The sequence below is a fragment of the Cherax quadricarinatus genome, chromosome 67 (assembly GCF_038502225.1).
Source record: "Cherax quadricarinatus isolate ZL_2023a chromosome 67, ASM3850222v1, whole genome shotgun sequence".
NCBI lineage: Eukaryota > Metazoa > Arthropoda > Malacostraca > Decapoda > Parastacidae > Cherax > Cherax quadricarinatus.
In genome coordinates, this window is record NC_091358.1 from 5,686,496 (window position 1) to 5,702,076 (window position 15,581).

The following is a 15,581-nucleotide window of genomic DNA, read 5'->3' on the forward strand; positions in this document are numbered from 1 at the left end:
CTCAACAACCCCTCTTCTGCCCTCTGACTAATACTTTTATTACTCCACACCTTTTCCTAATTTCCACACTCCGAATTTTCTGCATAATATTTACACCACACATTGCCCTTAGACAGGACATCTCCACTGCCTCCAACCATCTCCTCGTTGCTGCATTTACCACCCAAGCTTCACACGCATATAAAAGTGTTGGTACCACTATACTTCCATACATTCCCTTCTTTGCCTCCAAAGATAATGCTTTTTGACTCCACGTATACCTCAATGCACCACTCACCTTTTTTTCCTCATCAATTCTATGATTAACCTCATCCTTCATAAATCCATCTGCCGGCACGTCAACTCCCAAGTATCTGAAAACATTCACTTCTTCCATACTACTCCCCAATTTGATATCCGATTTTTCTTTAAATCATTTGATACCCTCATCACCTTACTCTTTTCTATGTTTACTTTCAACTTTCTACCTTTACACACATTCCCAAACTCATCCACTAACCTTTGCAATTTTTCTTTACAATCTCCCATAAGCACAGTATCATCAGTAAAAAGTAACTGTGTCAATTCCCATTTTGAATTTGATTCCCCATAATTTAATCCCACCCCTCTCCCGAAAACCCTATCATTTACTTCTTTTACAACCCCATCTATAAATATACTAAACAACCATGGTGACATTACACATCCCTGTCTAAGACCTACTTTTACCGGGAAGTAGTCTCCCTCTCTTCTACACACCCTAACCTGAACCTCACTATCCTCATAATAACTCTTTACAGCATTTAGTAACTTACCACCTGTTCCATATACTTGCAACATCTGCCACATTGCTCCTCTATCCACTGTATCATATGCCTTTTCTAAATCCATAAATGCAATAAAAACTTCCCTACCTTTATCTAAATACTGTTCACATATATGCTTCAATGTAAACACTTGATCTACACATCCCCTACCCACTCTGAAACCTCCTTGCTCATCCGCAATCCTACATTCTGTCTTACCTCTAATTCTCTCAATTATAACCCTACCATACACTTTTCCTGGTATACTCAGTAAACTTATTCCTCTATAATTTTTACAATCTCTTTTGTCCCCTTTCCCTTTATATAAAGGGACTATACATGCTCTCTGCCGATCCCTAGGTACCTTCCCCTCTTTCAAACATTTATTAAACAAAAGTACCAACCACTCCAACACTATATCCCCCCCTGCTTTTAACATTTCTGTCATGATCCCATCAGTTCCAGCTGCTTTACCCCTTTTCATTCTACGTAATGCCTCACGTACCTCCCCCACACTTACATTCTGCTCTTCTTCACTCCTAAAAGATGGTATACCTCCCTTGCCAGTGCATGAAATTACCGCCTCCCTTTCTTCCTTAACATTTAAAAGTTCCTCAAAATATTCTCGCCATCTACCTAATACCTCCCTCTCCCCATCTACTAACTCCACTACTCTGTTTTTAACTGACAAATCCTTACTTTCCCTAGGCTTTCTTAACTTGTTTAACTCACTCCAAAATTTTTTCTTATTTTCATTAAAATTTCTTGACAGTGCCTCTCCCACTCTATCATCTGCTCTCCTTTTGCACTCTCTCACCACTCTCTTCACCTTTCTTTTACTCTCCATATACTCTGCTCTTCTTATAACACTTCCGCTTTGTAAAAACCTCTCATAAGCTTTAATTATGAAGCTCCCGCTTCACACACGGAGGGCCCGGGTTCGATTCCCGGCGGGTGGAAACATTTGACACGTTTCCTTACACCTAGCAGCAAATAGGTACCTGGGTGTTAGTTGACTGGTGTGGGTCGCATCCTGGGGGACAAGATTAAGGACCCCAATGGAAATAAGTTAGACAGTCCTCGATGACGCACTGACTTTCTTGGGTTATCCTGGGTGGCTAACCCTCCGGGGTTAAAAATCCGAACGAAATCTTATCTTATCTTATCTTATCATTCCACCAATCATCCTCTTTCCTCCTGCCCCCACCCTCCTATAACCACAAACTTCTGTCCCACATTCTAATACTGCATTTTTAAAACTATTCCAACCCTCTTCAACCCCTCCCCCCACTACTCATCTTTGCACTAGCCCACCTTTCTGCCAATAGTCGCTTATATCTCACCCGAACTTCCTCCTCCCTTAGTTTATACACTTTCAACTCCCTCTTACTTGTTGCCACCTTCCTCTTTTCCCCATCTACCTCTTACTCTAACTGTAGCTACAACTAAATAATGATCCAATATATCAGTTGCCCCTCAATAAACATGTAAATCCTGGAGCCTACCCATCACCCTTTTATCCACCAATACATAATCTAACAAACTACTTTCATTACATGCTACATCATACCTTGTATATTTATTTATCCTATTTTTTATAAAATATGTATTACTTATTATTTAGGGCAGAAGAGGGGTTGTTGAGGTGGTTTGGTCATTTAGAGAGAATGGATCAAAGTAGAATGACATGGAAAGCATATAAATCTATAGGGGAAGGAAAGAGGGGTAGGGGTCATCCTCGAAAGGGTTGGAAAGAGGGGGTAAAGGAGGTTTTGTGGGTGAGGGGCATGGACTTCCAGCAAGCGTGCATGAGCGTGTTAGATAGGAGTGAATGGAGACGAATGATACTTGGGACCTGACGATCTGTTGGAGTGTGAGCAGGGTAATATTTAGTGAAGGGATTCAGGGAAACCGGTTATTTTCATATAGTCGGACTTGAGTCCTGGAAATGGGAAGTACAATGCCTGCACTTTAAAGGAGGGGTTTGGGATATTGGCAGTTTGGAGGGATATGTTGTGTATCTCTATACGTATATGCTTCTAAACTGTTGTATTCTGAGCACCTCTGCAAAAGCAGTGATAATGTGTGAGTGTGGTGAAAGTGTTGAATGATGATGAAAGTATTTTCTTTTTGGGGATTTTCTTTCTTTTTTTTTGGGGTCACCCTGCCTCGGTGGGAGACGACCGACTTGTTGAAAAAAAAAAAAAAAAAATTACTTATTACCAAATCTCTTTCTACACATAGCTCAATTAAAGGCTCCCCATTTACATTTACCCCTGGCACCCCAAATTTACCTACTACTCCCTCCATAACATTTTTACCCACTTTAGCATTGAAATCCCCAACCACCATTACTCTCACACTTGTTTCAAAACTCCCCACGCATTCACTCAACATTTCCCAAAATCTCTCTCTCCTCTACACTTCTCTCTTCTCCAGGTGCATACACGCTTACTATAACCCACTTTTCACATCCAATCTTTATTTTACTCCACATAATCCTTGAATTAAAACATTTATAGTCCCTCTTTTCCTGCCATAGCTTATCGTTCAACATTATTGCTACTCCTTCTTTAGCTCTAACTCTATTTGAAACCCCTTACCTAATCCCATTTATTCCTCTCCATTGAAACTCTCCCACCCCCTTCAGCTTTGTTTCACTTAAAGCCAGGACATCCAGCTTCTTCTCATTCATAACATCCACAATCATCTCTTTCTTATCATTTGCACAACATCCACACACATTCAGACTTCCCACTTTGACAATTTTTTTATTCTTATTCTTTTTAGTAATCTTTACAGGAAAAGGGGTTACTAGCCCATTGTTCCCAGCATTTTAGGGCAATGTGTGGTGTAAATATTATGCAAATAATTCACAGTGTGGAAATTAGGAGGAGGTGTGGAGTTACTAAAAGTATTATTCAGAGGGCTGAGGAGGGGTTGTTGAGGTGGTTTGGTCATTTAGGGAGGACAGAGAACAATAGGATGACTTGAAAAGAGCAGTGGAGGAGGTGTAGTGGTCATCCTAGAATAGGATGGAGGGGATAAAAGAGGTTTTGTTTGCAAGGGGCTTGGACACACAGCAGGCATGTGTAAGCATGTTAGACAAGAATGGAAAGATGGTTTTTGGGATTTGATGAGCTGCTGCAGTGTGAGCAGGGTAATATTTTGTGAAGGGATTCAGGGAAACTGGTTAGCTGGACTCAAGTCCTGGAGGTGGGAAGTACAATGCTTGTACTTTAAAGGAGGGGTTTGAAATATTTGCTGTTTAGTGGCATCTAAACCATTGTATCTGCACACATCTGTAAAGACAATGATAGTGTGAATGATGGTGAAAGTGTTCCTTTTTTTTTTGGTCACCCTGCCTCGGTGGGAGATGGCCAGTGTGTTAAAAAAATAAGATAGTAAGTCTTGTTATGTTGCATAAGAATCAATCATCTATTCTAAAGATATAGAACATAAGAACGAAGGAACACTGCAGAAGGCCTACTGGCCCATGCGAGGCAGGTCCAAGTCTCCTACCGGCTTAAGCCAATGCACCCAACCTAATCAGGTCAGGTCACATTGACTTAAGGGAGGAACACGGCAACCGACCTGGTAGCACAAGCTATCAGGTCCAACTCACACCCACCCACATCCACTCATGTATTTATCCAACCTATTTTTAAAGCTACACAATGTTCTGGCCTCTATAACTGTACTCGGGAGTTTGTTCCACTCATCCACAACTCTATTACCAAACCAGTACTTACCTATATCCTTCCTGAATCTGAATTTTTCCAACTTAAAACCATTGCTGCGAGTCCTGTCTAGGCTAGATATTTTCAGCACACTATTTACATCCCCTTTATTTATTCCTGTCTTCCATTTATACACCTCAATCATATCCCCCCTAATTCTACGTCTTTCTAGAGAGTGCAGATTCAGGGCCCTTAGTCTATCCTCATAGGGAAGGTTTCTGATACATGGGATCAACTTTGTCATCCTCCTTTGTACATTTTCCAGAGAATTTATATCCATCCTGTAATACGGTGACCAAAACTGTGCAGCATAATCTAAATGAGGCCTAACCAAGGATGTATAGAGTTGAAGAACAACCTGAGGATTCCTATTATTTATGCTTCTTGATATGAAGCCAAGGATTCTATTAGCTTTATTGCGAACACTTATGCACTGTTGTCTTGGTTTCAGATTACTGCTAACCAGAACTCCTAAATCTCTTTCGCAATCCGTAATATTAAGATCTACATTATTTAGTTTATATGTGGCATGGTTATTGTCCTATCCAACATTTAGAACTTTGCATTTGTCTATAATAAACTGCATCTGCCACTTCTCCGACCACTGCATCAGTCTATTCAAATCTTCCTGGAGTGCTCAAATGTCCTCGTCAGAATGAATTCGACGGCCTATTTTGGTGTCATCGGCAAACTTGCCTATGTCGCTCTTTATGCCCTCATCTATGTCGTTTATGTAGATTGTGAACAGCAGGGGGCCCAACACTGACCCCTGTGGAACACCGCTCGTAACGCTTCCCCACTCTGATTTCTCCCCATTTATGCAAACTCTCTGCTGCCTATTTGTCAACCATGCCTCTATCCAGGAAAAAATTTCTCCTCCTATTCCATGTGCTTTAATTTTCCTCAATAGTCTCTGATGTGGGACCCTGTCAAAAGCCTTACTGAAGTCCATATACACAATATCATATTCATTACTATGATCTACCTCCTCAAATACCTTAGTGAAAAAAGTTAATAAATTCGTAAGGCAGGAACGCCCCTTTGTAAAACCATGCTGAGATTCGTTGATTAATTTATGCTTTTCAAGGTGGCTACGAACTGCCTCGGCAATTATTGATTCCATAAATTTTCCCACTATGGAGGTTAGGCTTATTGGTCTATAGTTCGAAGCTAAGGACCTGTCACCTATTTTGAAAATAGGTATCACATTTGCCATTTTCCACTTATCTGGCACCATGCCCGTTTGTAGTGATATGTTGAAAAGATTAGCCAAAGGTGTGCTAAGCTCCTCTTTACATTCCTTTAGAACCCTTGCATACAGTTCATCAGGGCCTGGGGATTTGTTAGGTTTTAATTTATCTATTTGCCTAAGGACCATGTCACTCGTGACCCTAATCGTGCACAGTTTATTCTCGTCCTGTTCTACATAATTTATCATTACTGGAATATCGCTGGTATCCTCCTGTGTAAAAACTGAGAGGAAGTATGTGTTAAAAATTCTACACATTTCCTTATCACTGTCAGTGAGCTGACCCGAGGAACTTTTGAGTGGGCCTATCTTGTCCATGATCTTACTTCTGTATACCTGAAAGAATCCTTTTGGGTTAGTCTTCGATTCTCTTGCAACTTTAACCTCATAATCTCTTTTTGCTTTTCTAATTCCCTTTTTTATTTCTCTCTCTAACTGAATATATCGATTTCTTAATTGCCCCTCTCCTCTTTTGATTTGCCTATATATGCCTCTCTTTTGACCAATCAGATATTTTAATTTATTGTTCATCCATTTAGGATCATTTTTGTTTGATCTGATTTCCCTATTTGGAACATAATTTGACTGAGCAGCTAGAACTATGCCCTGGAAAGCATCATATCGGCAACCATCACCACCTACCTGACCCTTAGTCAGGTCATTCCAGTTCAGCCCACCTAAGTAATTTTTCAGTCCTATGAAATCAGCCAAGCGAAAGTCAGGGACGGAGACTTGATTGCCATTATTAGGGAAATTCCATGATATATTAAAACTGAGTGATTTGTGATCACTTTCCCCAAGCTCATCATTAACCTCAAGATTATTAATTAGTGTTTCCCTACTGGCAAGAACCAAGTCAAGGAGGTTATTTCCCCTAGTAGGCTCTGTCACAAACTGTTTTAAAAAACAATCCTGGATTGTATCAAGAAAGTCACCTGACTCTAAATTTCCTGTCAAATTGCTCCAGTCAATCTGTCTATAGTTGAAATCTCCCATTAGCACAACATTTTCATATGTAGATGCCTTACGAATTTCGTCCCATAGAAGTTTACTGCACTCCCTATCAAGATTTGGGGCCCTGTAAATCACACCCAAAATTAGTTTTTATCGGCCCTCGAGAAGCTGTAACCAAACAGATTCAGTGGCTGATGCTTCTAATTTAATATCTTGTCTAACACAACAATTTAAATTGTCTCTGACATACATCGCTACTCCACCACCTTTCCTGTTGACCCTGTCAGTGTGGAATAATTTATAGCCTTGTATGTGACATTCAGAGGGCATCTCTCTATCTTTCAGATTGAGCCAGGTCTCTGTTATAGCAATAATATCTATGTTTCCTGCACTTGCAATTAATCTTAGCTCATCTATCTTATTTCTTACACTCCTGCTATTAGTATAGTAAACCTTAAGGGAGCTAGTCCCTTGCTGCCCTCTGCTGTCCCCCTTTGTTTGCTGACCTGATCTATTGTCTTTATTTATAACTTCATGCTGAATGCCTTTTATACATTTACTGTTTCCAACCCTAGTGTTGCAACCTGCTTGTTTCCCACACACACCCATACCTCTATCTTTCATCAGTTTAAAATCATAGGCATTTCACCAATGGCCTTCTCAATCGAGTCTGCAAGTGCTACCACCCCAGCCCCAGAGAGATGTACCCCACCCCTTGCATACATTTCATGTTTGCCATAAAGTTGTTCCAGTTGTCAATGAATGGGATTGCAAGTTCCTTGCAGTATCTGTCTAGCCAGCAATTTACACCAATTGCCCTAGACAACCATTCATTTCCTACTCCCCTTCTAGGCAAGATGCTACATATGATTGGGATCCCTCCCTTAGACTTAATGAAATCTATAGCTGACCTGTACTTATCTAGCAGCTCTTCTCTCCTACCCTTCCCAATATCATTTCCACCAGCACTGAGACAGATAATGGGCTTGTTCCCATTACCTGACATGATATTATCCAGCCTGTTGACTATGTCCCCAACACCAGCTCCAGGGAAGCACACTCTATCTCTCATCTTCTTATTCCTATTACAAAAAGCACGGTCAATATATCTTACCTGAGAGTCACCAACCACAAGAATGCGCTTACCTCCATTAGCAGGGGCAGTAGTACCCTTACCTTCACTGGCCACTGTAGTACATTCATTCTGAAGAACAGAGAAGCGATTTCCTACCTTCAGATCTTCACTCTTAACTTTCCTTACTCTGATGCGCCTCCCATTACTGTGAACCACTCGCCACTTGTAGCAGGTGCTGGGCTGCACCTCACTGCTGGTAGCCGTTGCTACCTCCCCAACTACAGCCTCCTCACAGCGAGAGACAGACTGCACCTCACTGCTAGAAGCCTCATTCCCCACAACTCCAGCCACCTCACACTCTCTCCCAGACCCATTGAGGTGGACCTTCAGCCTCCTAATCTCCTCCTGGAGAAGCAAGACCTCCTTCAACTCTCCAACCTCAATTTTTAAAACACTGCAGAAGCAAGCCATGCTTTGTAACTGTCCACGCTAATCCCCAAAGCAGCTCAGGGTCTGTGACCTCACGTGACGACTGACCACTGACAAGATAAACACAGACAAAGATAAAGATTTTATCTCTTTGCAATGTTTACAATATGTAATTAAAATTTTGATTTCTTGAGTACAAAGAAAGCCATTATCATGCAGGGGCATTTCAGGCAGACTAAACCTAACTGAAACTGAAATGTTTATTTCTCAGTAAAGATTACAATGTGGGGTTTACGTATTATAAAATACTAATTACAATGTGTGGTTTATGTATTATAAAATATTAATTACAGAGGCCACTAGCATGCCTAGGCATTTCTAGCAGACTACTTAATACTAGACATATAAGAGTAGTTTAGTTAGTTTAATATCTTTATTATGCACTCCATACCCATCCTGTGGGTGGTACTATAATTATACATTGTTTTTCTAAACTCCATCTACTCAATTCACTTAAGTTTTAGTGTAAGTTTTGCATTCCTTTTGATACTGTATTTTACTTAAATTTTGTTTTATCATCTGAAAACGTTTATTTTGTTACAAGGGGACTGATCATACTTGGCAGCAAGGTGGTGGTCAGACTAGATGTGAGGCAGCCAGATAAAGTTGAGAAACTAAGAGTGAATGGAAAAACATGACAAGTTCATGTGGGTGAGGGAGCAGGGTTGAATTTATGATGTCTCAGGCAGCAGAAATGGAGCATTTTTGGTAACATGAATATTTTGTAGAAACAAGCAGAATTAGTGAGTAGTAAGTAGTAGATTTGCTGGTACTGTCCTGGCCTGGGTTTTTTCCAGATAGTGACCAGACAGGGGTCTGTAAAGGAAGGAAGCTGAAGTGAACATAGATAGGAGTAAGGCAATAAGAGTATCAAACAAGTTAGGTAAGAAAAAATCAGATATCAGATTGGAGAGGGAGTATGAAGGCTGTGAATGTGCTCAGATATTTGGGAGTGGATGTGTAGGCAGATGGATATACATAAGATGAAGTAAACCACAGAACTGATGAAAGGAAAAAGGTGGGTGGTGCATTCAGGTATCTATGGAGACGAAGAACTTTAGCCATGGAGGCAAAGAAGAGAAAGTATGAGAGTATAATGGTAGTAACACTCTTATATGGGTGTGAAGCATGGGTTGTGAATGTTGCAGTGAGAAGGAGGTTGGAGGCAGTGGAGATGTCGTGTCTGAGGGCAATGTGTGTGGCATAAATAGTATACAGAGAATTTGTAGTTTGAAGATTAGAGGTGTGGAGTTACTAAAAGTATTATTCAGAGGGTTGAGGAGGGGTTGTTGTAGTGGTTTGGTCATTTAAAGAAGATGGAGCAAAATACGATGACTTGAAGGGTATATAAATCTGTAGTAGGGGGAAGGCATGGTAGAGGGTGTCCTAGGAAAGGATAGAGGGGGAGGGTAAAGGAGGTTTTGTGTGCTAGCTGCTTGGACATAAAGCAGATATGTGTGAGCCTGTTAGACAGGAGTGAGTGGAGACATATGGATTTTGGGACTTGACAAGCTGTTGGAATGCGAGCAAGGTAATACTTTGTAAATGGACTCAAGGAAACTGGTTAGATGGACCTAGAGTTCAGGAGATGGGAAGTACAGTGCCGTGCCTATACTCTAAACAAGGGGATTTTGATATTTGCTGCTGAGAGGGACATTTAAATTGTCATATCTGTATGTCACTGGCAAGACAATGATAGTGTAAATAATGGTTAAGTTTTTTTTAGGTCACCCTGCCTCAATGGGAGATGGCTGGTGTGTTAAAAAAAAAAAAAAAAAAAACACTGTGGGTTGGTGTCTTCAAGAGTTAATGACTGCCAAGGCAACAGAAAAGTCTCATCCAAGAATGTGTTGGGCTGTATAATGATAGTATAGTATTATATTGTGATCAGTATAGTGTCATTTTAAAAATTCACCTCAAAAGTATAAGCATCAGAACTTGAATCTCCAGAGGTTTCATGCTTAATGGCTGAAGGCACAAACACCACACGTTTCTTGGAGTCAGGAGGCAAGAGCATGCGTCGTCTAGTCTTCAGTATTCCAGATGTTTGCTGCTGCACCTGTTTGAACAAAAGTGATATATTAAGTGAGTATAGTATTCAGAACCACTTAATCTCACAGGATGCATTTTCATTACGCATGAAGTGAGACTGATATTACTTTCATGGCTAAGCATTTTGGTTTTCTAAACAAATACTAATAATTGTATCTTATTCAACTTAATCATGTTAAATTTAGCCATCAGTTAACCTCAATATTTATTGTCATCTAGTTTTTAAGTTGTCATAAATGTACCTGGAAACATGATTTATTTGACTGGAATTTAACTAAGTTAATTTTAATTATTTTGTAATCATGTACTGTGCTTCATTTTTAATCTACATACATCTATGTCTGTTTGTTATATTCATTAGAATTACTTTATGACCATATGTCTTTATACAGTGGAACCCAGGTTTTCATCCTTAATCCGCTCCAGAAGGTCGGTTGAAATCCGAAATGGACGAAAACTGAAGTAATATTTCCCATAAGAAATAATGTAAATCCACTTAATCCGTTCCAGACATCCAAAAATATTAACAAAAATACATTTTCTAGACAATAACTATAGTTTTACATACAGAAAACAATGAGAAATAACTTTTTTTTTTTTTTAGCAAGTCGGCCATCTCCCACTGAGGCAGGGTGACCCAAAAAGAAAGAAAATCCCCAAAAAGAAAATACTTTCATCATCAGTCAACACTTTCACTTCACTCACACATAATCACTCTTTTTGCAGAGGTGCTCAGAATACAACAGTTTAGAAGCATATACATAATAAAGATACACAACATATCCCTCCAAACTGCCAATATCCCAAACCCTTCCTTTAAATATCGTAAATTATTTCCCCAATTAGATAGGCCCAAGATCTTTTAGTTATCTGGGCTGGTGTAGCCTTTGCCAAGTTTTATGAAAAGGAGAAAGACTTGCACCAATGAAATGGAAACTGAAAAAAAAATTCATATCTAGTCACACAGTACACCAATAGCACAAATAACCCACACATAGGAGAGAGGAGCTTATGACAACATTTTGGTTTAACTTGAACCATTTACAAAATCACACTAGTATGACTTTGTAAATGGTCCAAGTCAGACCAAAATGTCATTGTAAGCTCCTCTCTCCTATATGCGAGTTATTTGTGTATTGTTCCAGCCATGGTATTGTGCCTTTTGTTATTTATCTACACCAACAGCCCCAGGAATAGAACTGCAAAGCAGCCCAGAACCAAAAGGGTGTAAACTCTCCAGTTCTTACTTGATTTTAGTGAAATATAATACACCACTATAAACTACCAGCATGTCAAGCATCACCCTAATTTACCCAAACTCACAATTTATAGCACTCTACAAGCCTACAATCCGAGAACTTAGTAGAAAATAAAAGAGTTGCTTACTGAAATAAAGATAGTTTGATCTTTTACTTGCCATATTATTTTCAATAACTACTTGGGCCTCCCATTATGTTATGAATTACTGGTGCATACTTACTGGAGCTGAATGCTCTTCCTGAAGTTTTTGAACATGAGGAGATTTTGGTATTTGTGGCTTTGCAGGAGGATTTGTTGACTGGAAATACCGTGTAGGACTAGGGGTTTTAAACACTGTTTCATTCCCAGAAGACTCCAACATTCTTGCAGTTGTGCCCTAAGGGAGACAAAACAATTGTATAAAAAAATAGAATAATGATAATGTGCAGAATAATGATAATGTAAATACAGTACTTGGTAAGTCAGTGGCAGTACCAAAGGGAGGTTTGAGCTCCCCATAATTTCCTCTAGTCCCTCCAAGTCTCCCTTGTGAAGAAATTCATCAGATATTCAACTTATTCTTAGATAAAAATCTGTTTATACCAGATATGAGTCAACAGGTACAATAAGTATGTACACATGTATGTTTTTGGGTCACCCTACCTCAGTGGAAAATGGCCAGCGAGACAGATAGGAGTGAGTGAAGGTAAATGGTGTTTGGGACTGGATGAGCCATTGCAATGTGAGCAAGGTAACATTTTATGAAAGGATTCAGGGAAGTGGTTAGCCAGACTTGAGTCTTGGAGGTGGAAAATACAGTGCCTGCACTCTGAAGGAGGGGTGTGGATATCTGCAGTCTGTAAAGACATTTGAAATGTAGTATTGGCACACCTCTGGCAAGACACTGATGGGGTATATGATGGTGAAAATATTTCTTTTTTTTTTTTGGTCACCCTGCCTCAGTGGGAGATTGCCAGTGTGTTAAAAAAAATGGCAAAGGTTGGTGGAGGAATTTGGGGTGTGTAAAGGAAGGAAATAAGAAGTGAACATAGGGAGCAAGATGATCAGGGTGACAAACGAGTTAGGCAGTGAAAGACTGGATATTCGACTGATAGGAGGGAGTGTGGAGGAAGTGAATGTGTTCAGATGTTTGGGAGTTTACTTGCTAGCAGATGTGCATATGAAAGATGAGGTGAACCACAGAACTGATGAAGGGAAAAAGGTAGGTGGTGTACTGAGGTACCTGTGGAGACAAAGAACATTATCCATGGAGGTAAAGAAGGGAATGTATGAGAGTATACCAATACTCTACTTTTTTTTTTTTTTTAACAAGTCAGCCGTCTCCCATGGAAACAGGGTGACCCAAAAAGAAAGAAAATCCCCAAAAAGAAAATACTTTCATCATCATTCAACACTTTCACATCACTTACACATAATTACTGTTTCTGCAGGTACTCAGAATACAACAGTTTAGAAGCATATATGTATAAAGATACACAACATATCCCTCCAAACTGCCAATATCCCAAACCCCTCCTTTAAAGTGCAGGCATTGTACTTCCCATTTCCAGGGCTCAAGTCCGGCTATATAAAAATAACTGGTTTCCCTGAATCCCTTCATTAAATATTACCCTGCTCACACTCCAACAGCTCGTGAGGTCCCAAATACCATTTGTCTCCATTCACTCCTATCTAACACGCTCATGCACGCTTGCTGAAAGTCTTATACAGGAATGAAATGGGTTGTTAATGTTGCAGCGAGGAGGAGGATGGAGGCAGTGGAGATGTGTCTGAGGGCAATGTGTGGTGTAAATATTATGCAAAGAATTCATAGCTTTAAGATTAGGAGGAGGTGTGGAGTTACTAAAAGTATTATCCAGAGGGCTGTGAAGGGGTTGCTGAGGTGGTTAGGATATTCAGAGTGGATGGAGCAAAATACAATAACTTGGAGGGTGTATAAATCTGTAGTGATGGGAAGGCAGAGTAGGGGTCACCCTAGGAAAAGTTGGAAGGAGGGGGTAAAAGAGGTTTTGTGTGAAAGGGGCTTGGACATCAAGTAAGCATCTGTGACTGTGTTAAATAGGAGTGGAGGTAAATGGTTTTTGGGAGCGACAAGCTGTTGGAGTGTGAGCAAGGCAATATTATGTGAAGGGATTCAGGGAAACTGGTTAGCCAGGCTTGTGTTCCAGAGGTGAAAAGTACAGTGCTTGCACTCTGAAGGAGGGGTGGGGATAAGTGCAAGCTATTTGTGTATTGTAACTTTATATTCATTATGAGTGATGATTGAGCAACACTAGGGAAAAGGCCTGTTAGGTTATTAACAGAGGCATTTTTCTTGCTAAAGAGAAGTTGAACACTGAAAGGGTGGGACTGTATGTGAAATAGAGATTTGTAAGAAATAAAAATATTAAAATGGGGTGTGTGCTAAATATAAGTGAAATACTGTAATACACTTAATCCACTTTCACTTCAACCCTGACAATAAATTTTTTGCCTCTTTTAAACACAACTGGCATTTTTTATTACATTCTATACAGTACGTACTTAAAACAACATGGTCCTGAAAATAAAGAGCCTTTGATCCTACATGTCAAGATAAGATAAGATTTCGTTTGGATTTTTAACCCTGGAGGTTTAGCCACCCAGGATAACCCAAGAAAGTCAGTGCATCATTGAGGACTGTCTAACTTATTTCCATTGGGGTCCTCAATCTTGTCCCCCAGGATGCGACCCACACCAGTCGACTAACACCCAGGTACCTATTTGCTGCTAGGTGAACAGGACAACAGGTGTAAGGAAACACGTCGAAACATTTTCACCCGTGTGTGAAGCAGGAGCTTTAGCCACCAGGCCACCATTCCACAAGTTTTGATACATAAAATTAATCATGAAAAAAGTTGTGGCAACAATGCTTTGCTGTGTTTGAAAAAGTCCGAAAAATACAGAGAAAGGAAGGGTAAGTGATACTCACCTGCAGATTGATAATTTGCATTTTTACTTTTTCTGCATCTGCCTTCATAGAATTTACTTCATTCACCAGATACTCCTGTGAACAAATATATACAGTAGGCCCATTTTAGTAAATTAAAATATATATTAAAATCACCACCAGATAATCAAGACCATTATCACTTTCATACTTTTATTAACATCCTTAGAAATACTGAAGTGTGTGGATATCTTTTACCCAAGCTTTGAATGACTCAAAAAACAGGAATTTTTAATCAACATACTGGATAGAAAAAAAACTACCTCAGATGGAATGGAAATGTTTTTTTTAACTCAATGGCTGTCTTCCACCAAGGCAGGGTGATCCAAAACAGGAAACATATTCACCATCATTCATTCAATTGCTGTCTTGCCAACGTGTGCTAACCTCACAATTTAGATTACCTTTCCACAACCCCACCCTTCCTTCAGAGTGCAGGTGCTGCCCTTCCCACTTACAGGACTCTCAGTCTGGCTAACTAGTTAACCTGAATCCCTTTGTAAGTTACCTTGACCACACTAACAACACATTCATTAAAAACTATTTATCTCCATTTATTCCTATCTAACACACTCACATAAGAATGCTGGATGTTCATCCCTAAAACTCAAAGCCTCCTTTTACCCCCTACCTACAACCACCCCAGATTTATAAACTTCAAATTCAAATTCAAATTCAAAGTTTATTCTCTATAAAGATTACAATGTTGAATTTACAGAATTTGGTTGTTGTGTGGTTTACATGTAGTTAAATAATGATTACAGAGTGCACCACTAGAACGCCTAGCATGGCTAGGCATTTCGGGCAGACTTAGTTTAATTGTTTATTTTAAAATATTACAAATTATGAGGTAAGTTGATATTATGGCTAAGTGACTAAATACTAGTTTGTGAGTTTAGCAATGTGAATGCTTTTGTTTTGGCACAGTACATAGCTTCAGTATTGGAGTATCATAGGATTCATTATTTTAAGATTGAGATTAAGATTTCTGTTTATGGTCAAATGAGTG

The 15,581-nt window shown here is 39.6% G+C and overlaps 2 protein-coding genes across 4 annotated transcripts in view; one reads left to right on the top strand and one right to left on the bottom strand.

The window, feature by feature from the left end:
- The window catches only part of LOC128699603 (zinc finger protein 90), a 207,155-nt gene that overhangs the window by 31,489 nt on the left and 160,085 nt on the right, over window positions 1-15,581 (top strand). The window lies entirely within an intron of this gene.
- Window positions 1-15,581, bottom strand: part of LOC128699602 (synaptonemal complex protein 1-like) — a 161,054-nt gene that overhangs the window by 15,188 nt on the left and 130,285 nt on the right. For all 3 annotated transcript variants that reach the window (XM_070099353.1, XM_070099351.1, XM_070099352.1), the window contains exons 17-19: window positions 14,555-14,629; window positions 11,825-11,980; window positions 10,208-10,351 (exon numbers count right to left, since the gene is read on the bottom strand). In XM_070099353.1, coding sequence (XP_069955454.1) covers window positions 10,208-10,351; window positions 11,825-11,980; window positions 14,555-14,629 — 375 coding nt within the window. The remainder of the gene's footprint in view (window positions 1-10,207; window positions 10,352-11,824; window positions 11,981-14,554; window positions 14,630-15,581) is intronic.